We start from the raw sequence: 25933 nt of genomic DNA, 5'->3' as shown, positions 1-25933 counted from the left end.
ATGTTCAGATATTTACCTCTCAATATGCCTACTCAGCCACTCTGTTGCGTAGCACTATTACACTTCTAATCATAAAACTCCAGCTGCTTCCATACCATATCTATCATATTTATGTAGGACTGATGCAATGGGAGACTAAGAGAGAAGATATTAACAGGAGACATTTGCCTGTCTGCCTGAGTGCACTACTTCCTCTCCTCTTCTTCCTCTCACTTTACTTCCTCTCTGTTCTTCCTTTACCCAATGCAGGAGCAGGCCCACCTGCTCCATAATGATGCCTCACTACCTCTGTCTGTGCTGTCTCTGTGCTGGAATTGGCAGGAAATCAATCCCACTCTCATCTACAACCCGCAACCCCCCCTTCTTCTCCTTCCTTCACGTCTTACTCCCCCTCCCGGCTGTAAATTGTCCATTCTGGTCTGCACAAGCATCAGCACAACATCATGCCTTATCAGAGCAGGCACAAAGACCCATGGGCACATTGTTCGTCAGTATCAGCCAGCTCCAGTTTCAGCACACTGTCTGCACTTGCCAAGCCCCCCAAACACATTCATGACCATAAACAGAATGAAAACTGGAGTGGCCACCAAAATCATTTTGGGGCAAAACGCATCTTTAATTGTAGCGCCTGTTAATTACAGAGTGCTATGAGAATGGAAAAAGATAGAAAGGAGGATACAGCACATCGTTATTTATTATGCAAATGTATTCCATTTTACACACAATTAAGTGATTAGAAAGCTGTCGCTCTCTGCTCTCTTTCTTCTCCTTGTCCTTCCTTGTCTTTTTCTTTGCTTTTCAGCATATTACTGTAATGAAGCCATTACTTCTTCAAGTGAATTTTAATGAGTTTTTAACTAACATTTTAATGAGCTATACATTACCATAAAGCAAGGATTAAGCTAAATTGAATTGTGTGGGTGAATGTGTATGTGTATGTATAGTATGTGTGTGTGTTGGTATTGTTAAAGGGTGTAAAGGATAGAGGTTCATTAAGAGTTAATTATATTGTTTCTCAGGAGCAGCACCACACATTTTTCCTGGATCGGCCAGCAGAATCGCCTTCTGGTCTTACTGTCATTACCGTGCTGCCCAGGGACTTGTTAGGCCAAATTAGGGGTGCTGTTTGAAAAATGAGCTTTGAACGGGACTGCTGTTTAAATAAGGATGTTTGTTTAGGCTTATCTACTGAATCAGAGGTAGATTCACAGTATGCGGTATGAATTTGATGGAATGCACTCCATTCTTTTACAGTCAGCCCCATCTATTCAGCACCTTTGTACTCCTCTCTCCAGTTTGACCTTGATCAGGCATCCTCTCATCATCCCGTTGTGTTGTGTTATGTCTTGCCTCTTTCCTCTCAGCGTTCTTGCTAGCGCACACATGCTGTATCTCTTTTATTCCATCCAAGGCTCATTTCATATGATATCACCACCTGTGATTTCCCCCCACTACGGTATCACTGACGGCCATATGATTCTCTTTACCTTCACTCTTTTCCATATTTCCTGCATCTTATCTGTGAAAGTGACAGTGTTATTTACAATCCCTTAGCTCGGGATTTGCAGATAGGGAGAATGGTGGTGAGATCATATCGGCCTTGGCCATGGTCTATGGACAATGACTGGGTGTGCATGTATATGGCTTCATCTGTGAAACCTCATCTACAGTCAGTGCAGAGAAAGCCCTGACAAGCCAGTGAAAGTGAGTGAAGGGGGCAAGATGCAGTACATGGGACAACGCTGTGGGATTGGGAAAAAAAATTATGAACTGAGAAGATGGAAGAAAAAGAAAGACAGAGAATGATGGTGATAGGACAGAATAAGACAGACAGAGAGATGGTGATGAGTTGTGCTAATGATGAGAGTCTCTACTCAGTTCTCAGAGGAGGTACAGCCTTGGGCACTGCCAGCCGGCCATATTTTTGCAGCTGTTTCTCTGGTCTGACCTGCAACCCCTCAGTGGAGGAATACAGGGGATACGTGTGAACCTGCTGCTTGCCTGCCTGCTGAGGGGGTAATTTCTGCATCTGGATGGGGGGGCAAAGGTTAGCTCTGGCCAGTGGGAGGGCAACTGAGCGAGTCAGAGCTTGCATCCAGACAAATGGAGCACATCTCCTTTCACAGTGTAGTATTATATAGTGTGGCATTATCCTTCTCCTGCCTTCAGCGTCAACAGTAATATAAAACATCAATGACAGCACATAGAGTGGGTTTGGTATGTTTTGTCAAGTGACATATATATTGTCTCTCTTCTCTAAGGGTGGAATTGAAAATGGCGGTATTGTAATGGCACTCTGCCGGATGAAGCGCAAAAAGCACTCGAATGAAATTATATTATAGCTTGGAGCTACCTCTCTACAGCTCTCCAAGTTTGTGTGTGCGTGTGTGTGCATGGTTTATTTTCTAATCAGAGTGTGGGTAGAAGGTGGTGGGTCTGGGTGCCGGGATATGTCCCCGGGCTTCTAGCTGTTGTAATCTCTCTCTGTGTTTCTTAGCCCCTGACCCAGGAGAATATCTATGAAAGCACAGAGGGTCTTTTTCTCCAGTAAATAGGGAGGGAAAAGTAATAACAACCACACAAACATTCACATTTGAAGCATTACAAAAGATACCAATCCCTGCAGCTTTTAAGAAATGTTTCACAGTTTGTCAGGTTTGTGTAAAGGTTTTTGTGTGTGTGGTGAATGTCTATCAAAGTGATGTGAATGTCAAACCGGAGGGAAAAAGATTGGTTTTAGACATCAGTCTGTGGTGTTGTGGCAGTGAGCGCAACCTTTGTGAACCAAAGCTAGGTACGCTCCTGTAGGTGAATGCATTTGTCAGCACTTATCTCAGTATGCAGGCTGGACGCCTCAGTCAAGGCTCTCCACTAATCTTACCGACAAGCAGTGTCACCCTCCAGTGAGTAATATCTTGGGTGGGAGAAGAGGGTGCACTGTACAAAATATCTCTCCTCATCCTGTCCTTGCCCTGCCACCTCTGTGCTATGATGCCGGGTGTTTGTGCTGTCATGTATCTGCGTCGCGATGTTTTTTTGTGCGCTGAGTCTATCTTAGGTAAGAACACACACACACAGATGGACCTCACTAATGGGTGCTGCTGCTGGCACAGGCCTCCACTGCCAATGTAGGACAATCTGGTTTACAAAGTAACTGTGTGGGTGTCTCCTTTTTATTTTGATAAAGACCCCCACTCTCAACCCCTTGGCTGTTTCACTGTGCAAGTTGCAACTTGACTCCCTCCCATTTAAGTTTGAGGTGATGAAACAGTGCCAGCTAAAAGAGCTGCAAATTTGCCATGCTTTGCCCCCTGCCTGATGCTCCTTCATTCAAATCGGCCCACTCCTCTGATATTTGGGAAATACATAAATAAATAAAATACGAGAGGCAAAGGCAGATTAATATTACTCAGATATGGGTTCTTTTTAGCCTGCAGCCGGATTGACAGATGTAAGACTTGCCAACAGAGGGGTGTAAATGTAAAAATATATAAATATTAATAAGCTAGTAAGCAAGACGGCAGAGTTAGGGGCCTGCTGGAACTCAATGGGAGGTGAGATGTTTTCAGTGGTAGAAGAGCTGAGTGTTTCAGGGGGATAGAAAGGCAATTACCTTACATCTGTTGGCTGATTCGGGCCTGAATACCTACAGGGCCTCAGAGTTGGAGCCGCAGATCAGTTTCTGACAGCAAATGCACAAACCCACTTAATGATACACACATATTGGATGCACCTCACATAGATTAACAGAGAAAACAGTCATGTTATGATTCTAATATAAAAGCACTCACTTGCCTTATGATCACTGACATAGTGTAGTTCAGCCCATGGAGGTTCCTGCAGGCAACAATGGGAGAGATACATGCTCATACTTTAATGAAGCAAAGCAAACGTTACACTGAGGTGATGAATATTTGAGGTGTGTGTGTGTGTGTGTGTGTGTGTGTGTGTGTGTATGTGTGTTTTAACCGTAGGAGGATGACCTTGATGACTGTGTCCTTGTAGTTAGGATTAGATAGTGTACTAAGGTGTATTTGGATTGGCCCCTCCCCTCATTTACTTAGTAAATGTATCTGTTCAGAGTATTGTCTTGGTATTAACAAGCCCTGAACCAACACACAGGGCATAATCCCTTTACCAGTGATGTGTCATCTGTTTGTTTGCTTGCAGCTGTTTCTAACCCTGTGTTTATCCTGTCCTCAACAAGTGTGTGTATATTGTATTTTATTTTATTTGCTGGAGTGTGTGGCTACTCTGTTTTTATTTTTCTGTTTGTACATTTTGTGTATTTATTTAGATTGCAGGGTAGGGATGCATTTACTGTGACGTACTGTGCAGCATTAGATTAGACAGTGTGGTACAAGCACCGTAATGATGCACCTAATGTGTGTTTCTTTTGTCACTGTTCTGTTTCAAAGGAAATTGATTCTGACAAAATCCCATGGGTGCTAGCAATGAATGGAAAGGAGCAATTAAATCCAACGTGATCTTGAAAACAACAGGCAGTGTATGGTCCACACCAGGCTATGATTTTAAACCACACGACTTCTGTTTGTAATGCAAATACAGAGAGCCCAGTGGTGATGGCTGTTATGCCCACCCTGGCCAGGGGGTAGGCCACTCTGAAACTGGCTAATTACCTTAGCTCTTTAGATTAGAGGGCCCCACTGCATGAGAGGAAGAAAATCTCTTCTTCTACCTCTTCTCTATTCTCTCCTATTACCCCTGTGTAAAGGTTTCATTTGAATTCATGTCACACAAAAGTCCCACTCTGTACCGCTGTGCATCCCCAGGATAATTGGGTTGAAAGCTTCCTCTCTTCCTCCACCTTGCTTTCCCTTGGTCTAAATAAATAAATAAGAAGACGATGGCTGTATGGCTTTCTGCAGAGAGGCTAAGAAGAGTGAATGAAGAAATGAGAGAAGCCTGGAGCACAGGGACCAGTTATCCCCTCTTATAATCCTGGCCCTTCCCGTCATTGTCCCCAGTGCCATGTGGAATTTACATAAGGACCTGTGGTGCTGCCCTTAATTTAGCCCTCCTCAAGCATCTTCAAACATCCTCCAACAAGCTCAGTCCTTTTATCCTTCAGAGGAATCATGTGTCCCTTGCTGGATGGACACTGCTGAAGCTGAAATTCCTAAAGTGCTACTCCACGGATTAGATTTATTATAGATCAAATGGAGAAAGATCTGTTTGAGTACACACAGCAGGAGTGAGCCAGAGCGACCTCCAGTTTTAATTTCTTACAGTTAGTTTAGTATGTTTGTGTACATTTGTGGTTTCACTTTTGCGTTTGTGTGCTCATGTGTGTTTGTGTATGACGGCAGCTCTCCTTGTTTGATAATGAGCTGGTGTTGTGTGTTTCACTGAACACTATGCAGGGTGAGAGGCTATATCTGTGATGAAAGGCCTACCTGAGGGTGATTAGATACAAGGCCACAGTTGTTCATCAGGCCACCCGCTGTTTTTTGTGTGTTAGCACGGATCTGGTTGTGTGTAAGTGTGTGTATGTGAACATGCCAGCAAAGTGAAGCAGTGTTGCACTGTGAGCTCTCACATGTGAATGACACCAGGCTTCAGGGCATTCTGTCTCTGTTTGTTCTGCTAACTCCACAGAGACCTCCATTAGCTCCAATTAGCTTTCACTTATGCTCGCCTTGTCAGATGAAACTGCACATCCCATTTATAGTCACGATGAAAGCTGCATACATTCACGCTGTGTAGTGCACACAATGCACACAACATAATACATAAGAAGACATTAAAAATAGTGAATTTAAACATTTTGACATTTAAATTCAACAGTATGCTACACAACTATACTCTTCCTGAACCGTTTCCTCCTTTTTTCCCTCAGTGCTGCGGGATGACTTCAGACAAAACCCTACAGATGTGGTGGTGGCAGCAGGAGAGCCGGCAATCCTTGAGTGTGTTCCTCCCAGAGGCCATCCTGAACCTACCATCTACTGGAAGAAAGACAAAGTGCGAATTGACGACAAGGATGACAGGATCACTGTGAGTACTATTACCATCTGTTTTAATACCTGGACTGAATGGGAAGAACTGCTGTCAATGTCTATTGTGTGTCTTTGTTATTAGTGTGTGGGCACACAAAAAGCTCTTGCTTCTGGAATAGTCTGCCACAAAACACATTTGACAGTGTTTTCATTTCAAGCCAGTGAGGGATCATTGCTTTGCTGCTGCACTTGTGACTTGGTTTGACAATGAAGGCCCTCAATGCATTAGGAAGAGAAAAAGGGGAGAAAATTGGGAGACAGTGGAATTTTTTTTTAAATGTACTATCTGTGTATTTCTTCAGATTCGAGGAGGGAAGCTAATGATCTCCAACACACGAAAGAGTGACGCTGGCATGTACATCTGTGTGGGTACCAACATGGTTGGAGAGAGGGACAGCGAGACAGCACAAGTCACAGTGTTTGGTAAGCTTTATTTCTCCAGTTCTCCAGAAACTTTTGTTTCTCCTCAATGATGTACAAGAGCGACTTCCACACGAATACTGTATATTCTCAGTTACTGTATAGCTCTCAAGTTGGGATGTGTCTCTAATGTACGTCAAGCTCAAAAGTGGAAATACTCTTAGGGAAAGTGTTTTCCCAGTTGAATTGTAATTCCTGGTGATCATGCTTTTTAGTGTCATTACTATATTTCTTTGGGTCGCCCCCTTGAGCTCGTTCTAAGCTCCATACAAATAGCCTATACATCTTTAAACTTTAGTCAATATGGGCATGCTACATCGTTACATTGGTTAGAATCTCCACAATTCATTAGTTTTTTACGGAAACAATGAGCACCAAAGTATAATTCATTCAGATTTACCGGCATGGTAAACAAGAGAGATGAAAAAAGAAAGTGTTGCCTCCCTACCTTTTGAAGCAGTCAAAAAGTCAGAATATGTGTATTGATTATTTATATTCCGTTAGTCTGTAAGGGTCTACCGATCAAACTAATCAAAATGGTTTTTCATAAAAATTAATCCAAGTTGAAATAACTATGGTAATCTCTGTGCATCGGAGCTAGATCAAATGAATGATTTGTAATTGATATGTTATTCGATAGCCTAATTTTTATACAATTAATATTCATACTGGGTTAAATAAACAATTTGATAGTATTTCCAATCTTTGCTGAGCAAGGGTGGACGCCTATCCCAGATATAGGCAGGTTGAGTTCAGTGATTGAAGCAAATAAAAGCCTGGGCTATTAATTTTTTAAAGTCTTACGGCATTTCTATGATCTGTGCTCATTCTGCAGAGCGACCAACCTTCCTCCGGAGGCCCATCAATCAGGTGGTCCTGGAAGAGGAGACGGTGGAGTTCCGCTGCCAGGTACAAGGAGACCCTCAGCCAAATGTACGCTGGAGGAAAGATGACGTTGATGTTCCCCGTGGGAGGTATGTACATCTAGAAGAATATTCTCAAAAAAGGCAAGGATGAGATAAGATGGTGGCTCACAGGAGCAAACAGTTCACCCTTCCACTGTTACAGTGTATGAGCAACCGGTTTTGAGTATTTCTGTGTGTAGTACTGATGTGACAGGCTGCACTTAATGCAAAGGAGCTGTGGAGGCATTGATGTCAGTCTGAGTGACTGTTTCAAACTAATGATAACTCATACTGCCAGCTCTCACCTGACCTGGCTGCCAGGGTGCATTAAATAGCTCTATTAGGCTATACACAATGCACATTACACATTCAGGATAAAATGACTCCACCCTTGGGTGCCCCAGAAGACAGCACCCACAACCATAACAGGGATAGACAGTTTCTCATGTCAAGGAAAGGCTCTGCATGAAGACAAACATATATTGAGCTAGACAATTAAAACCGTGAATGACAGGTAAGTGGGCAAGGTGGTTGAAAGGTAGACATTTAGACAAGCAGAAAAAATCTGGCACATTGAAAACAAACAGGTAGAGAGAGAGACAGATAGAATGACAGTAGATACGAAGAGACAGAGTATAGCAGCTGACGTGGCCCTCAAGTGTCTGTGTACAGGTGCAGATGTTCACGTGAAATCTTGGCACAGACACCTCAGAAACCTGAAACATAGTCACTCCATCCCTTACACATTTAACCCCATTCAGTCTGTGTACCCTTGCTGACATGCATTCACTCACAGTTGCAAAAATGGAGACTGATGAAAGAAAAAACAATAAAAGTCTGTAATTTACTGAGAAATGCTAGCACCATTGCCAGCTATAGTTTGGCTCACTTCCTGAAAAAAGCCACTGATGATATAGTGATACTGCTCCTGTTGGGTCCTTTGTGTTGGCCTGTTGCTTCACTGTGAGTCACTGGACTCACAGTCAACAGCAGTGTAATGGTCAGGAGTGGACTTCAAAGAGACCAGCGTTCTGTCCCCAGCCAACAAGCCAGTCACACACTGCTTGGATCACCTCATAAAACATACTCTCAGTGGACCTGACATCTCTCAAGGCTAGCTGCAGAGCTGAGCGTGGGTGGGTTGTTTGTGTCTGATAAGGATTTGGTTCACTAGGCAGTGGGACACAAGCACTGTGCCAAAGCAAACACATAAAAGTATTTCACTCATGTCTTTGATAAGGAGTTGGCTCTGAAAATGAATTCATTTTGTACCCTAATTAACAGATTTATAACGGAGTAGGATGGGTGTCATATGCCTCCGTCCTTGCTAACTGTATCATCCCTTTGAAGTTTGGCCTTATTTGGATATGGAAAAAGAACTGAACACATGAAAAAGACACTGCCAAAATTAATAAGAAATAAATATTGCCAATTGTTTCTAATTACAATGTGAGAGCTTTTGTTTTCCTCACTTTATTTAATTCTCCAGTTTTGCTTTGAAGCAGAAAGCAAGCATGAAGACTGCAATATTCTAATTCTGACATTTTCTGTTGCCTTTGTTGTGTGCCAAAAAGAAGACTCCTCATATTGTTAAGTGACAAACTGTTCCTGCCTTCTCTACTGCTTATCCTCACTTAATAAGCATCAAACAGGTCTTCTCTCTGACTGACAGAGGAATTGTTTAAAATCCCACAAAAGAATAGTTTCCAGAAGAAAAAAACAGCTTCTGCAGCACAGCCATTGTGTTATTACACTGTAGGCGTCTGTAGCTGTATCAGAAGTGGTCTTCACCATATGAATAAAAGACGACTAAAGATCAAGCATTCAGTGGGGAGCAGTCTTTGTTTGCTCTTTATCTAAAAAGGGTTACACTGTCCTTATTATTATGATAAGCTGTAGAAAGGGAGAGACTTAGTAAGGCCGCTCCTTCTTTACCATCAAATTGTTTTAACTTGCCTTTGCTGGTCCCTTTACATGCGTTGTGCATGCCTGTGTCTTTCTGTGGGTGCTTGTGTGTGTGTGCAACTTTTATACTAGGAAGAAGGGAAATGGAGCCTCAGCTGAGTAAACAGGTCTTTAATATGCTCAGTGGCTCCAGCAGCTTTCCAGGCAAACACACACACACTGGTACATAGACATAAAGCATGCCAGGATGGCACTGGCTACAGTCTCTGTGGGATAGAAGATGAGATAGAGACAGCACAAGAATGGTTTCAATTAGAGGACAAAGACTATGGTGCTGCTTTTTTACCTCTGTGTGGGTGTTTTACTGTGTTTGTAAAAACTAAATTAAAATCACCAATCAAGCTTATCTACTCTAGGACACTTGTCAGCAGGCTTTGTACTGCAATGTAATAAGTCAATTCCAGAAAATATTTAGGTTAAGTTGTTCACATGAGTTGCTTAAAGCACTGGGTCATTCATATTGGTGTATGCACGCTATGGAGCGCAGCCCAGTTAATAACTCAGTACTTCGTCTTCGTCTTCGTCTAAATCGTCTTTATGGTATGCACTGGTAGCTATCTTCAGACTTTTTCTCCAAAAATTTTACATAAACCCCATTCGGGGGCAGTGGCAATCTCATCCTTCTGGACTGTATTTCACCCAATACCAAATTACAGGATCTGGTTCTTTAAAAGGGAAAGATTTCATCTTTTTGTAAATATTGTTATTAATATAAGTGTTATCAAATTATCAAATGGTTCTTTCTGAATTCCTATTATACCTTTACTTTAAGGACAGGACTGGAGTCTATGAGGTGTTAGGGTTAAATACGGTCTGCGATCACTGTAATCGCTCTTTCCTCCTCGCTCTACGCCTGGACCTCGGGAGGTCTGCGTTACGCAGGTCCCCCCTGCAGAAGAACAAAGGATTAGGCCGCAAAACAGGTCTCTGCCTTCGTCTTAAGATTTCTGGTTAGCTCACTGCTAACAGGGAGTAAGTAAGCTCTTTTTCCTCCTGGCTTCGTCTCCAGTGTGCAGCAGACGGCTGCTTGCTTTCCTCCACTGTGCAATCTGCTTGGAGCAAAAACTTGCAGCAGAACCGAACTCTCTGATCTTACAGCAGCGACGCGAGGGCCTGTGTAAGATTTCTGCAAACAAATTTAATTAGTGCCAGCAGCTACCACACAAAGCCTGTCAGCTAACTTCACATGCTAATAGGAGCACAAAGCAAGATAACGCTGAAATCTGTTAGGACAACAAAGACGGAGTGACCGGGTTCCTTTAATCTCTACAAGCGGACACTGCACAGCAAGGACTTTCTTCAATTGGAACCAACATTCTTCCCTTCCTGGCTCATCCACGGAACCACCAACAGCAGCACGTTCAAAGCACTGAACTTAATTGGGCATTATATAGCTTAACAGTGTACTTGGCTAAGCACAGGACTGTTTAGTTTTAATGATGTACATGTACTGTGTTTATTGAGTATTATTGTTGTGATGTGTTTTCACTGTTAATTTGGTAGCCACATGCTAAGTTGATGTTAGTGATGTTCACACAGACACAGGGTGTTGCATGCAAGTAACTCTCTTAACTTGGCACTCCTAGCTTACAGATCACACACATATACTTCAATTTGGCCTTAAACACAAGGCACACAGTGGAGAGTAACTTTAAAACTCCCACTTCACATGCTTCCTTGTTTCTGACCACGTGTTTTCATGCTTGTGCACGCGAGACATATGGAGGCCGACCACACACTTGGATCACACACACACACACCCTTTGTTCTGTAGTTTAGTGAATTTAGAGTTAGTCATCATATTGTGTGTTTTGCTTTGTTTATCTTTTAAATAAATGTTTGTGTTTAATTATGCTGGTTTCTTTAATGTTGCACAAGAATGGATAATTCCCCAACCTCTTCTATGTTGAACTCCAAATCCTTCAACCTACTAGCTATTAATGGTCATTTTGGTTATGGCTATTAATTTAATTATTAATCAGAGTTCCAAATTGATAGTTTAGTGTATTTTATGAGACTGAATCAATTAATTAACTATCATGTCTCTTCTTTAAGGAGAGTGGTGCCCCTGAGGACTTTATTCATTAAAGTTATTTATGATTATCTTAATTCTGATAGCCATAACTAATTGATTGCACCAGAAGTTGGTGCCCCTTTAACCATTGTAAATCCCAACAACATGTAGTCCACTACACATAAAAATTAGTTATTGGAAGGCAGATTATCCAAGACATAATAATTACCTGTAGCTGAAATCAGCCCATTTGTTGAGCATGCAGGTTCTTACTCTAATAATGGCTTTTTTCCCCTTCATCATCTGGGCTCCCACATAGGACTGTATGTGGCCATCAGGTCAGGAAAAACGTTTCTTCAACTTCCATTGTAACACAGCATTTTAAAATGTGTGCTGAGCTAATGAAACTCTATAATACATGGCCTCTCTCAGGACGGGACTTAAATTGTGAGAGGACCAATAAGTGTGCTGAAAAACAGGAGTTACCTCAGGCTTTAATTATTATTATTATCAGGGAAGGAGGAGGAAAATCTGCGCTGCGGGCGGGATTAAAATCACTGACCAGCACATGTAATATTAAAATCACCCAACCCCTCTAGAGAAATAAATCTAGTTTGAATGGGGCTCATTTTTCGCCAACATAGGCTCATTCTTTTTGCCAACATAGGCTACATAAGATTCAGATGGTAGTCTATCTTCCCAGCGGAAAATCTTTGGCATGTGTAGTCAAGCAGCTGGATTGTCGCATGTGTCTGAAAATATGAAAACTTGTAGTTTATTTAAGGTGTATACAGTACATAGTGTATCTACAATGCCCTTCCATAATCTTGCTGAAATTACACTTTCCACATTTGTTTATGCGTAAACAGGCCAATTTATTATTTATAAGACATCAATGGCATCATATTAAAGCAACAACAAGGAGAAGCCACAACAACAGATTCTGGTGGATGGAGTACACATGAAACATGCTGTCTGGTGTCCTTCGGCAGCTTTGCCTCAACTCTCTCATTTATGGAGTTTCCTGATCGGTTTACTTGTTGCTAAAGTAACCGCTAATTGCTGCTAACTGTAGCTGCCATTAGCTAGTTAGCTCAGTTAGCCATGTAGCTAGCAGTCCTATTAACGCTAGCTGACTCAGCCCGGACTAGGAGCTCAGAGCATTGGGGGGGTGTTGTTGTTTAAACTGCTATCACAGGAGTTTAGGACTGTCGGGAGGAGCAGGTTTAATAAAGCTAATAAAGCTTTATTTAAAAGTTCTGTATGCAACATTCACTACCACTACTATGTTGCACTAGAGCATGAGCATCTCAGACCAAAAAAAATGGGCGCTATGACCCATTGAGAAAAACAGTAATTGTACCTCGCAGATCATCGTAAAACACACTTCATTTAAACTGGACAGAGACAAAAATAAAACTCACCAAAACCGTCTTTGTTAGTTTCCACTTTTCCAACAATCACCAACTCTGGTCGAGAAGGAGGGAGTGTGATGTCATTCTCTGCTCAGGAAGCCATTACTCCACTATATCTTTACAGAGCAAACAGTTGTTTGCTGCTATATTAATGTTCAAAATCTCGTATACAGAACATTTAAGCCTTAAAGCTTATAGGACCGCTAGCTGCACGGCTAACTGAGCTAACCAGCTGACGGCAGCTACAGTTAGCAGCAGAGCACTCGGAGGACATCAGAGGGAAAACCAGAAACTATTTTCTCCATAAAATATGATCCAGTTTCACCAAAATCTGTGAATAAAGTTATAAGTTGCTTTTTTGTACAAGTTATTGTATAGTAATCAGTGAGGCCCAGCCCCCAGAAACACTCCGCTCCGGCAGTATCTATCGTTTTTCCAACCTAATTCTTGTCTCATTTATGGTCTGATAAACAGTAAATTCATCAAATTCAGGTTGAAAACAACTACAGATTTGGTCTTTGCAAATGGAAATGATGTACATGTTTATTTGCATATAGAGCAAGGAAGCACGATCAGATCAGAAGAAGTGGTCACTCGAGATGCATGTGGAGACACATTCTAATGCCAGATGTGAACTGACGTACTTGGAGCTGTCCACTTGTGATCAGATCACTGATGAATGTGAATCCCAGTGAAAAGACTTGGACAGTGTGTGTTATCTCCCGCTGCCTACCAGCTCAGTATGGCCCACGTCTTTCCCTCCTTTGGTTTCCCTCTCCCTCCTCATTTGCTCTGGACCCTTGTGCCCTCTGCTGTGCCTTATCAGAGCCCCTTTGGTTTTGCAGTCTATCTGTATTCAGGCCCCCTGTCCCCATTGACCTCCTCAACCCAGCCCCTGCAACATTCAGCAGAAAAGCCTTTCTTTCTGACTCAATCCCTTTGTGGTGTGTGGATATGTGTGTTTGCGGGTGTGGGTTTGTGTATGATAGAGGTGTGTGGGTCATTCTATTTGAGAGAGCTGTTAGAGCTAGTGTGACAGGAGCGCCTGTGTTATGCTGACCATCCAGTTTCAGTGATTTCTCACCTCCGCAACTCAGCAGAATGAAAATATGACAGGCTATGGTTCCTGTCTCCATTACTTCCCCTGATATATAAGTGGATACATCTGGTATTTATGAGAGCGCATGTGTAAGGCGATTGGTGAGTTGAATGAACCTCTTTAAGGTTTATTGACACTGATGTCAACAACAAAGTAATAATAATTCACTCTTTATAATAGAGGATATAGAAAATATTGTTTTGCATTAATTAAAAAGATGTGCTGCTGATCATTCATTATGTATCAGTGCTTTTCATTTATCTCCATGAATGATAGAGAAATACCTTTCTACTGCTAAGAAAGCACTAAAATAAATACCTCAGCATACACGTCTGACTTTCTCAGTGCTTTTGGTGTTTGTGCATCCTTTGGTCTTCACACACACACATACACACACGCTTTGCTGTTCCTTTTTCTCTATGTGCAACATTTTCCAGCACAATCATGGCATCTGCTCTAAACCACTTTGACAAAGTAAAGACTGTACTGCTACCACCGTTGCTGTGGCACTGAAGAGAAGTAAGTCTTTTAAAGGCAAATAATTTAGGATACATTTGCTCACCACAAACCCCCAGCCTAACCATAGGGGAGGAAATCTTGCCAAACTAATCTTTGATTAATGTAGGATAAGGTGATGAATGTCAGTCGGACTGATGGGATGGTCCTGACCCAGCTAAGGTGTGAGAGGTGCCAAGAGGGAGTGGAGCTCTGGAGCTCTCAGAAGGAAGATCGAAAGTGATAGTGGTTAATTGATTCCCTCCCATGGGTGACAAGGCCTGGACAGGTAGACTCCAGCTCTTTTGATCAGGATGAGGTGAAATAGCAGTCAGGTGGTGTGAAACTGGATCAGAGTGTCAGAATGAAATGGAGCAGAGTGGGGACTTTGTGTCAGAGCAGTCAGGCCAGAGAGCAGGCTGGAATTAGTCCTCTGCTGTATCTTGAGTCTGACTCATGTGCTCAGAGTTGGCACACAACCCTTCTGCCTACCACCAGCCCCACATTCACATTTACGCACAGAGGAGAGGCAGATAAGATCCTCTCAGGTTGAGTCATTTTGTGGATAACTGTTCACACATTCAGTCATCCCTACAACCAAGAGATAAGATTCTCTTAAAGGTGGGGTATGCTATTCTGGAGTAATCCAATACCATGACAAATACCATGATATAGAGCGAACAACGACAAAGCAAGTAAGTAACATTAGATAGATTATTGGTTCGCAAACTGTCCCTACAGTTGTTGCTGCGAAGCTAACAGCCAGAGAGGACGAGACGTTTCCCAGAGCCAGCAAACCAGCTCCAGACAGTAATACTCAAAACTCTCCTGCACCTCACAACTACAGCATATCTTGACAAACTAGAGAGTCATTTAACGTTACCTGGCACACAAATCATGGATGGAATAGTGTTGTGTGGCTCGGTCCGAGCCACTTTGTTTCTCATTTTCAGAGCCAGGGCTGTGTACAAACACCAGATTTCAGCACACACACAGAATGGACAGCTAGCGGACCATTAGGAGATATTCGATGAATTTGACAAAAAAAAGTGTATTGTACCCCACCTTTAATGTGAGGGAATTGGCACAAGTCTGAAGGTGGAACGCGGGTGAGTGTGTTCCTGACATACAGTTTCAAGGCAAATCCTCTGAGATGAACCAGAGGCTTTTTGAGATCTATTGCTTTTAAAGTGTGTCCAATAAAGTTTTCATCTTTGCACAGCCTTCTCCGTGCTGCAAACACATCAAGTTGACATTGACAACCCAGAAAAATGCTGCTTTGTCTTGGCATTTGCTTACATTCCCATCACTCCTCATCTCCCTGTATGAATGAATGACTCTGCACATGTGTGGATATGTGTTGGATGATTGTATACTTTGTTCTCTGTGTGAGTGTGTGTGTACAGTGTGCCTTTTCCAGTTGAAAAGGAGGGAGAGTCCAGTGGCGTGAGCTTGGCTCTCCTATCCTTTCCACAGCCCTTCTACATGTGCAATTACAGTCCTCCTCTAATAGAGAACAGAGCTTTACCCCAATCCAGTTTCAATAAAGAGCTACTGTTCCCTTTCTGTGTGTACTTACATGGTGTGTGTGGCCACAACTACCTCTTATCCCTGAGTATTTCCATCATCTTGTCATCTAGGCTGATTCCATATAGGAAGTTGATTACAGATTGATTGGGCTCATGTTTCCCACTAACAAGTCATGGACCAGCCTGAGGTTCTGTTTGAGAGATTGATGGAGACGGGACTAGAACAATAAGCATTTTGGCCAGTAGGTGCAAAAGACAAAATCGAGGTGAAAGCTGTACTGTATTGTCCCAATATTTCCTGTTGTGGAAAGAAAATAAGCTAACCACAAAAATATATATTCATGGTCCCAGATGATGAATTATATTGACTTTGGTGATCCTCTGACTTTTCCTGTAGTGCCACCATGAGGTTGACATATGTGGTTTTGAGTTTAATGTCTCAACAACTATTGGATGGGTTAGCATGATATTTTTTTACATACATTCATGGTACAGAGAGGATGAATCCTAATGACTTTGGTAAACCCGTTTCATCTAGTTCCAACATCTGATAAAAAATGTCAGTTTCAACTTGTCCCTGCCACTCTTCTGCTCATCTCCACCTCCTCTAGCAAGTCAGGAGTTCATATTGAGCTGCCCATCCTAGCTGGAGGGCAGGGTATGGGAGGATTACTTTTCTATTAGCTTGTTTGTTTTTCAACTGACAACAGGCTTGTCCCAAAAGGTGCTGTCTCATTCCTTTGGATGGCACTCACTCGGTTTCAACAATAAATGCTTTATTCATGCCCCCCACCATTACCTGAACTGTACATCCCCTCTCTCTAGAACAAGGCATTCAGTCATGACTCAGTCAAATAATCATTATGGCTCCTTAAGTACCTGTGTGGAGAGGAGGAACTGGCAGTCAAAGTTGAGGAATGTGCTTCAATAAAGCTGCCTTTGAATGCTTGCTCAGGAAATGTCATAACAGCAGGCGAAAAAAAAGACATGGATAGACAGGACAGATTAGTTTTGCAGCTGCCAGTGGCAAACAGCCATCAGTACACCTGATGGTCGAGCAGAGGGGTCTTTCCCACTCTGAGGGAAATGGACCATAAAGTCACATCAGAAAGTATCGCTTTAAATCATATCTAATTGTCCAATATATTATCCAGAGTAAACAGCTATACACCTTCATATTGTGTACAAACTTCACAGTTTAAAGTATAACTCACTACTTTATCTTTTTATGAACTATTAACAATTCCCCTGAAGAGACCAAAACCAAAAATTAATTTATCCCTCTAACAAGTGTCATCTAGGCAAAGCCTAATATAGCTTATTCCTCTGTGCCATAGAGCTATATTGTCGTCCAAAAAGCCATTAAAAACACATAAGAGTCATACTGTTTCACTGGCTGGCATATTTCTTCATTACAATGAACATGGCCAGTGTAGTTTGTTCTAAAACAACTCTGACTGCATTTTCAATTTCTGAAGGGTTAGCTCCATGGTGGGCAGACATCACTGCTCTTTGTTCTTTTATATGTTTTTAATAGTTTGGAGTTTGGAGTTTTATGGAAGAGACACATAAGCTATAATAAAAAGATAATATAACATCTGACTTTGGGGACTCCAAGTGGTGGTATCAAAAAAGACACTATGGCAGACTGCAATGCACAGATTAAAAGGCTGAATTCAATACATAGACTGCACCAATTTCACCCAGATTGGCTCATTCTACAAACTCTACAAAAATAATTTAAAATATTTTGTAATCATATAGAAATTCTGTGCAGGGGTTTTAAAGGGGCAAACAAAGTGTCGAACTCTAATACAGTGGCCCTTTATCTGTTCATCTCAACTCTGATCTCAGTGTCTGTGAGTGACAGACTGTGGACAGCAGAAGGTTGTCAGGCTGACAGACCACCATCACACAGACCCACCACCTCCACCAGCACACTACTTAAACACTGCCAGGACAGCACCCCCTTCAATTACAGACTGGAACAACAAACCAGACCAGCATTATCCCCGTGTCAACTGCCATACAATTCATGCAGGTCTAAGCACACATACAACCATCTGCAAATATACATAAACACAAACATTTGCCTACTGCAGTGGAATTGAAATTAGGGTCAACTTTGCCTTAGTATTGTTGTTGTGTTTATTCAGTCAGTTGCTTTACAATAAGAAGGTATGGCTCTATATAGATTTATTGCAACTGTGTAGTAGACGCACAATGGCACAGTTATGCACATGTACACACACACACACACACACACACACAAAGCTCTGAATATGATTTAAACATATCTACACAGAGAGAGAGAAACATCTCATGAATATTGAACAAGTTTTGAGGGTTCCAACTGAACACACACCTCTCTGTGTACTGTGTCATTGTTGAATAATTGATCCTCCTCCTTGCAATCTCCATTTGTCGGAATGAACAGTTGTGCTCCTCTCCAAGAGGAAATACACTTTTCACGGCTAATGCCAGACAGTGCAACATGCATGGGTGGAGTACTGAAGCACGTCTTATTTGTCACAGGGTTAACGTTTTGTCTGAATTTATAATATTTGCATTTAATGCTGAACAGGCAACTTCAGATTCATGATGTTACATCTTTGTTGACAGGTATGAGATCAAGTATGACAAGGACGACTATGTGTTGAGAGTGAAGAAGGCTTCCATTACCGACGAGGGCATGTTCATCTGTGTGGCAGAAAACCGTGTGGGCAAGCTGGAGGCCTCTGCCACTCTCACAGTCAGAGGTATGAAACACCTTTGTTCTTTGTTATTTTTTCACATTAGCTAGAGCATATCAACACTCAGAGAAGTCATGGACCACTGAGGTTATTGTACTTGTACACCAAAGTGAGGTTTAGATTGGCAGTTTACTCCATAGGGTCCCCTTTACACAAATGGAAATCCAGAATGCTGACTCCCACAGCCAAAAGAGATGTAGACAGTCTATGAATCTGTTTAATTGTTTACATTTCCAAGTGCAGTGTTGACACAGTCTGCCACCCTCCCCCTGTCGTGGTGGTCTGCTAGCCACGCTACCCTCCATCCTGCAACCACCCAGTCAGCAAAGCCATTTCACAGATTACTGGTGCACACCGCCAGTCCCACACCTGGGGTTTGCAAGGGTAATAAAAACATTCTAACAATAATTTTCCCTTTTCACCACTCTTCTTCCCATTAAACCCAAGTGTTTAAGGTCTCTGTGGACCGCTTTAGAGCGACACAGGGGGCCAGAGGGAGGTAAAACAAGGTCTGGGTTGACTTCTCTTTTTACCCTTTTTGGAAGGTGGATTTGTGAAAGTAGCATCTTAGTGTTTTACTTGATGGTGAGGACACATACAGTAACACAGAGGAAATACTGGGATAACCACGACCTGCACCAACTCTTCTGGATAGAGTGTGGGGTTTCAGAAGCTCCCGTCTCTGGCTGTAACCCACATGCTGTCTTCACTTAGTCTTCGAAATCTTGTTTGCTCTCTCTCTCTTCCTCTTGCTCTTTTTTTCTGCTTTGTCCATCAGCACTATTGATAAATACACTCTCACCTTGCTATTACAAACACACACCACCCGTAGAATTGTAGATTTCATTATTGCAGACAGCGATGGTCCAGTAGTATATTTGTCTCTGATGAGTAGAATTGGCTGCTATTTGAATGCAAATGAAGATTTCTGACCACCAGCGGGCGCTCATACCAGACTGCCTTCATCATTCAGGTGTCTGACAAACAGAGGCTTTGATCTTATCAATAAAACTGTCCAACGGACAGAAGCTACAGGATCCTCTCTGCCATGCTTATCCTGTGCCAGAAATGTGTTGGCACCAACACAACATGTCATTCATTCTGACTTTGATTTCTTTTTGTCTTATTTTATTATGTTTGTTCTGTTCCTCTTTGTGTGTCTGTGTCTTAATTTGTATCCACTCCTCCATTGTTGTGTCTCCAGCTCGCCCTGTCGGTAAGTACCCATCCTTCTGATTTAATTCCATCCTGCATGCCGTCTCCATACACACTGCTGCGTTTGACTGCTTGACACTCAATTACCATTGCTTTAACTTTACTGAATTTGACTAACACAGGTGTTACCACACATTGTGTACCCTCAGATTTAATGTTTGCAAATAGTTATGTAGTCTCTGTAGATTTTACAGCTCTACCTGGATTACTAAGATGAAAAACAGTAATAGCCTATTACACCAGGTCTGTCTGTTAATTGAATATGATACATACCCAGCCTAATCAATGCAGCCAGCTGCACTTATTTTGTTTGCAGCAACGCCACAGAACTCAGAGACAAAGCTCCTAGGGAACACTTTATGTCCATATGACTTCTAGGTTTTCTGAATAACCATTTATGTTTTAAAATTAAATAATAAGTACATAGAATGAACTTCAAATACATGTCAACAAACTTTATCTTTATCGACATGACAGCAATCAATCTGTAACTTTGTAATGAAAGTTGCTTCATAACATCAACATGATGTTATCATGGAGCAAACTTTCCAAGCACTTTTTTTTTTCATAGAAATCATCATTTAGTATATTCTTCAGTGTGAAAATTTCAGAATGTAAACAGCAGCCACAAAATATGCCAAATAATAGTCTTTGCCAAGTGCACATTCTTCTTTGTAGGTTTTTATTTTTATCCACTTACATTTGATCTCAACCAGCAGCTGATGGAACTGGTGTAGGTTTCAACAGCACCGTGCTACAGCACAGACTTATCAAGAACAGTAACTCAAAGTTTCCGTTACCAGTTTATCTCTAAACTGAAGGCTCTATAGATTCTAGACTCTGTCCCTTACAATGACTGAGTGGGCTGGCAGTCTGATAGTCTCAGACATTGTCATCTCATATGGTCCAGGACATGTTTAACTTGCAAGTCTTGAGGCCATCTGTGGATTTTTGGAACACAAAACTGAGATCTGTTTGTTTTGGACGAGCTTCTTTCCTTCTGAGCCCCACAACACAGAGCGGGGAATCTCATTTAATTTCCCTGTAGATTGGAAAAAGGTCAAGGCAGAACCAAATATGATACACTTAAAATGTTAAATTGTTAGAGGAAGTGAGTGAAAATGGGCATCTGGAGAGAAAGGTGTGCTTTTTGAGAGTAGAAACAGTAACGAGAAACATGTGTCAGGACAAAGAAGGGAAATAAAAAGAATGGCAGAAGTGTGTGTCAAGACAGGCTTGACTGGCAGAAAAACCCAGACACTGTCTCAGTGGCAGGACTTTGGTTGCCAAAACAGCAGTGGCTGTTCTGCGATTGTCAAACTGTCAGCTTTCAAGAAGATGGAGGAAATTACACATTCAGTCTGCCTGTGGGAAGAGACAGTAATTGCCATCGACTTCTGAATAAAATATGACTGAACGTGGGATTTTAAAGGAGGAGGCAGTGTTTCTTAGTTTATGTGCCTGGGTGCACTGAATGGATGTCTGTCTCTCTGTCCATTTGTTCTTTTCACCCTGACTGCTGTTTTATGCTGAACCCTCTCCAAACCAGGCAGATGTGACTTGTCATGAATTAAATATGGACCCCTGATCATGTGTTTTCTTAGGAGGGGACAGGAAGGAGCCTCTTACATGTCATTAAGGGTCTCTGAATCAAAAACAGGGCCAGTATGAGTTAGCCCTGAGTCAAGCTGTGAAACTGTCACACATTGACTTCTTCTTGATTTGTCTGAGTTTTTGATCCATGCTTCTCTGGGCCTCCATCTCCTTTTTAGGTCCATCCCCCTCACATTTCCCATAAGTGTTTTTATTCCTTTTCCACTGTAATTCAAAAGACAGAAAGGGAGATTGAAAGTAGTGCCACAGGTATAGAATAAACCCACGATTAATCTCAGGCCACCAGGAAAAGCTAAGCAAGCACAAACTATGGTTTTGGTACTATGGTTTAGATACTTTACTCAAATTAAAACAGTAGAGTTGATGTTTTGACCTGTTATCAATGGGTCAAACAGCCAAGTGCAGTAGGAAACATTTTTACTTAATTAGGGTATCTCGGTTAAAAAAAAGCCTCCACTGATGCCAAGTTGTTGGCTACAAGAAAGATGATTCACAAACAGATTTCTTTCTTTCATTAGGTTTGGTGAAATCTAGCTGAGCAACAATTTTTTGTTTCTGACATTCAGCTGCAAACAATCATCCCTACAAGCAAAAACCAATTATAAACCTCATAAACATTCACATAACTTAATTCTGTTTAACAGTACTTAGCATCATAAATGTGGAAATAAGTTAGGTTAAATCTTTTCTATAAATGAAACTGAGTTTGTGTGCAACAAGAGCCTATGAGAATGGGAAAGAAGGAAACACTGATGAAGAGAGTGTGAGAAAGGACAAGGCCAGGCGGTGCAGTGATAGGGACCAGTCTGTAAGGTGTTAAACCATATTTTTAGCGAGTGGTTAGTAATGCAGTGTGTGGGATGGAACAGAGCAGAGGAAGTGAAGGGAGGGAACTGAGTCCTTGCCAGAGCATGATTTAGGAGCTCTGTATCAGGCCCAGCATTGTGAGAGCCACAAGATATCCAAGCTGCAGAAGGCCAAATGGGAAGGCAGTAAATCTGTAGCCATCTGTACCATTCCCAACTGTGTGTATCTTTGACAAATACACACCCCCAAAAAGGGATTACATGGAGAAACCAGCCAAATGGGAAGAGTTTGGCCTTACTGGAACCAGCTGGCTTGTCAGTGGAAGGACTTACAAAGAAACCAAAAGAAACAGAAATGGTGCAAGATGTTGCATTGCAACAATTCAGATTTTGTTTTGTCATAGAATAAAACAATCTGCAGAAATTTCTCAATTTTTCATTTTGTTTGTCTAAAGAATATGACCTCTACTACCCATTGTCTGCACTTACTTGAGGTTATGGCAGGGACTCTGAGTCTTTAATTTGTTGACTTTCATTATCTCTGCAGGAACCATGTTTCCTCTTGTAAGGGACGTGTCGTTGATTTCTTATCTTGGCAAACATGGCACTTGTCAACATGGGACTAAGACCCCCAGTGACATCGAATAAACAAGTAGAGCTATTGGATCATGCTGTAAATTACCTCAGGTCAAAGTTCAGACATTTTCAGAGATCTAGTTTTGCAGCTGAGATAATTGTGGTAATATTCTGCTGTTGCACATATGATTAGCATATGGCAGCTGTGTGAGAAATGTGAGTCCATGTTACTGGTAGTTCTTAAAGATTGACTATGAAGGATGAAAATGTCTTCTTTGCTTCTATGCTGGAATGCATTGTCATCCATATGCAGGACACTGTAGTTTTGGATTATTTAGGATAAAAACAGACATTTTAAATCAGTTGCTCAAATATTAACATCTCTGTTTGTGTTAAGTAATACACTTCGTCATGGGAAAGGAAACACACAATATTCCATTATTATCCAAGCTATGCACTCTGATTCATCAGCCTTTGCTTGTTAATTGTCCCATGAAAAATCATGGTGAATGTTGGAAATGTGGGGGAAGGGTGGTGTGAAATCCTGCCTCCCTAACCTTCCATCAAGGAATGATCAGGGAGTGAAGAGAGACAACACTGCACACCAAAAGAACGTGTATCTAATCTCTAAATTCCTCGCTCTTTATTATTGAACTGCATCTGTCAAGTTGTCGGTCAAAAATTTCTCACTCTGTCCCGACTGCGAGTCTGCGACAACTGGTCTGGCTCCTGATGGAGTCGTGAATATTGACTCAGAAAGCTTCACACTACGATTTCAAAGTTTGATAGCTTTTCAAACCTCTTCCCTCTCTGATGGAGAGGTGTTATCTTGAAGTGTGGTAAACACAGAAATAGTCTTTTCTGTCTCTCACTCCCTTTTGATACAACTTTGATCAGAAGTACTGAGCCACTTCAGATCTTGACTTTTATATGAGATGCATTCTGATGCAGACTAAATCTTACATATGGAAAGTCAGACATGATTAACCCCTATATGTCTATACCTGTTCATAGTTTTGGATGTTTCCAGGGCATGGGTGTGCCTTTGTGTTGTCTCAGATCTAAACGCCATTGTGACCAAGGCGCTTCCCTGTGTGAATGCCAATGTGACTGTCATTCATTCAGCCTTAGCTTCACCTGGATGAATGGCCAACCTGGTTACCATGGCAATGATAGTGATTGGTGTCCTTCCTCTGTTCAGAGCCATTAAAGAGCAAAAGACGGATATAACGCTGCATGGAAGCTCTGTATGGCACTTCCATTTTGATTCAGCCGTGTGGTATATTGCTTGTTTTTGCTTGAAATCCCCAAGCCCTGATAATCTCCAGCCCTGATGTTTGTCCTCAATATGTACCACTGGTCTAACACTGGTGTTTTTGCCCTTTGACTTCAGCTGCACCTCAGTTTGTCATCCGCCCAAGGGACCAAATTGTGGCTCAAGGCCGCACTGCCACCTTCCCGTGTGAAACCAAAGGAAACCCTCAGCCTGCTGTCTTCTGGCAGAAGGAGGGAAGTCAGGTAAGAGCAAACAATCTCACACAACCCAGTGTGTAGAAAACATTTTTATCTTCTTTATTGCTTTTTTGCATTATTTCTTATATGTGAAAATATATTGCTATCTTAGTTGGCAGCTTTCATTATCTCCTGCGCGTCTAGTGTAATTAACATTCAGCACTTTGTTTGCATTCCCTTGGCTGTATGCACAATTGCTGAGTACTTGTGATTCTCCTGCCCTGCACAGACACACACACAGCACTTCAAACTACACTATCTGTAATCAGTATTTTTACTACAGACACAGATACACCTTTGTTCTCAGGAGCCGCCAAAACGGCAGTGTGCCTGGCAAAGTGCTAATCGGTTTCCCGTGACCCTGCACTGATAAGAACGATCCTATCCCTCACTCAAGCAGACAAACCATTCAAATACCTGGGTGTCCTCACAACGCTCAACAACAGTGCCAATTAGGAGCCTGTTGGGGCTTGTAGATGAGCCAGAGATATGATTTGGCTAAGGTTCAAACACACACACACACACACACACATAGCCTGCAGGCCAACAATTACAGCAAAGTTCTCTTAAAAGAGTAAACACAAATAAGACATGCTTACATGTTCACACAAACATTTGGCGTAATAGTCACCCACTTTACCCCTTATCAATGTGTGACCTAAAGCGTATGACTTAGTAACACTGAGTAATGTTGTGAACTTGTTCAGATTGAGCAGATTTATATCCAGCGTATGACTCACATTGTCATTAAAGATGAGCCTTTTGAAATTAATGCACTACAAACACTTGTAGTACAAGAAGTTGCACGTCCTCGCCATCTCTGCACTTGTTCCTGTCCTTGTGTTTATCAAGGCTTTCTCTACCTCACCCACACTGACGTATAAAAGGTATGAAGGTATTTGTTGAAAGAACAAATGAAAGCTAATTCAGTACAGTAATTAAATGACAGAAAAGCCTTTTTCTCACACTTGAGGATAATGGAGTGTACATCTCTCATGTGCTGGAGAAGCGTTGAGCCTAATTAAAAAAAAAAAACAACATAATTTGTCACATTAAAGTGATTAGGTGTAATTGAATCCAGCTAATGTATTTGCTGGTTACCTTTGAGGTTCATAAGATAAAAGGAATACAAAAAAGAATTGGGATAGAGTGGCTGAAAGAAATAGTGGCAATGTTTTGTCAGTGTGTTCAGTCCTCTGATCCGGTGTATTTACTCTGAAATATGTTGGATTGATTTTCCCCATCCTCTTTAGCTATTCTAAAAATAAATTGTATTATATTTAGCATAAGCTCAACTCGTATGGGGTAGTCTCTGTGAGTAAAAGAGCAGCTCAAAACTGCTGTGGAATTGAAGCAGAAAGGAAAGTAGTCGTGAAGCCAACAAGAGCAAAAGTTGCCTTCATAACACAGTGGAGCCTTTGGCTTGGCCCAAGAATAAGTATGAAACCAAGTCATCAAACTGTATACATGTTGGGCAGTTTTTTGAGGTTGGTTAACCAATTGATAGATTAAATTTTTCATACTGTAGTCCAATCTGTGTGTATGTGAGTGTGCACACTATATGTGTGAGTTTTGTGATGGTGGGTGTGTGACTG

The 25933-nt window shown here is 41.8% G+C and overlaps 1 protein-coding gene across 14 annotated transcripts in view; it reads left to right on the top strand.

Annotated features, from left to right (window-relative positions):
* The window catches only part of robo2 (roundabout, axon guidance receptor, homolog 2 (Drosophila)), a 328885-nt gene that overhangs the window by 257556 nt on the left and 45396 nt on the right, over positions 1-25933 (top strand). For 11 of the 14 annotated variants that reach the window (XM_044202720.1, XM_044202723.1, XM_044202724.1 and 8 more), the window contains 6 exons: positions 5861-6018; positions 6323-6443; positions 7276-7414; positions 18485-18621; positions 19820-19831; positions 24220-24344. In XM_044202720.1, the coding sequence (XP_044058655.1) occupies positions 5861-6018; positions 6323-6443; positions 7276-7414; positions 18485-18621; positions 19820-19831; positions 24220-24344 (692 nt within the window). The remainder of the gene's footprint in view (positions 1-5860; positions 6019-6322; positions 6444-7275; positions 7415-18484; positions 18622-19819; positions 19832-24219; positions 24345-25933) is intronic. The other 3 variants (XM_044202733.1, XM_044202719.1, XM_044202726.1) reach the window with 1 other exon arrangement.

This window comes from Siniperca chuatsi, linkage group LG7, assembly GCF_020085105.1.
Source record: "Siniperca chuatsi isolate FFG_IHB_CAS linkage group LG7, ASM2008510v1, whole genome shotgun sequence".
NCBI classification, from domain to species: domain Eukaryota; kingdom Metazoa; phylum Chordata; class Actinopteri; order Centrarchiformes; family Sinipercidae; genus Siniperca; species Siniperca chuatsi.
Note: the sequence above shows the minus strand (reverse complement) of the source record. Positions and strands in the feature narration are given on the sequence as shown.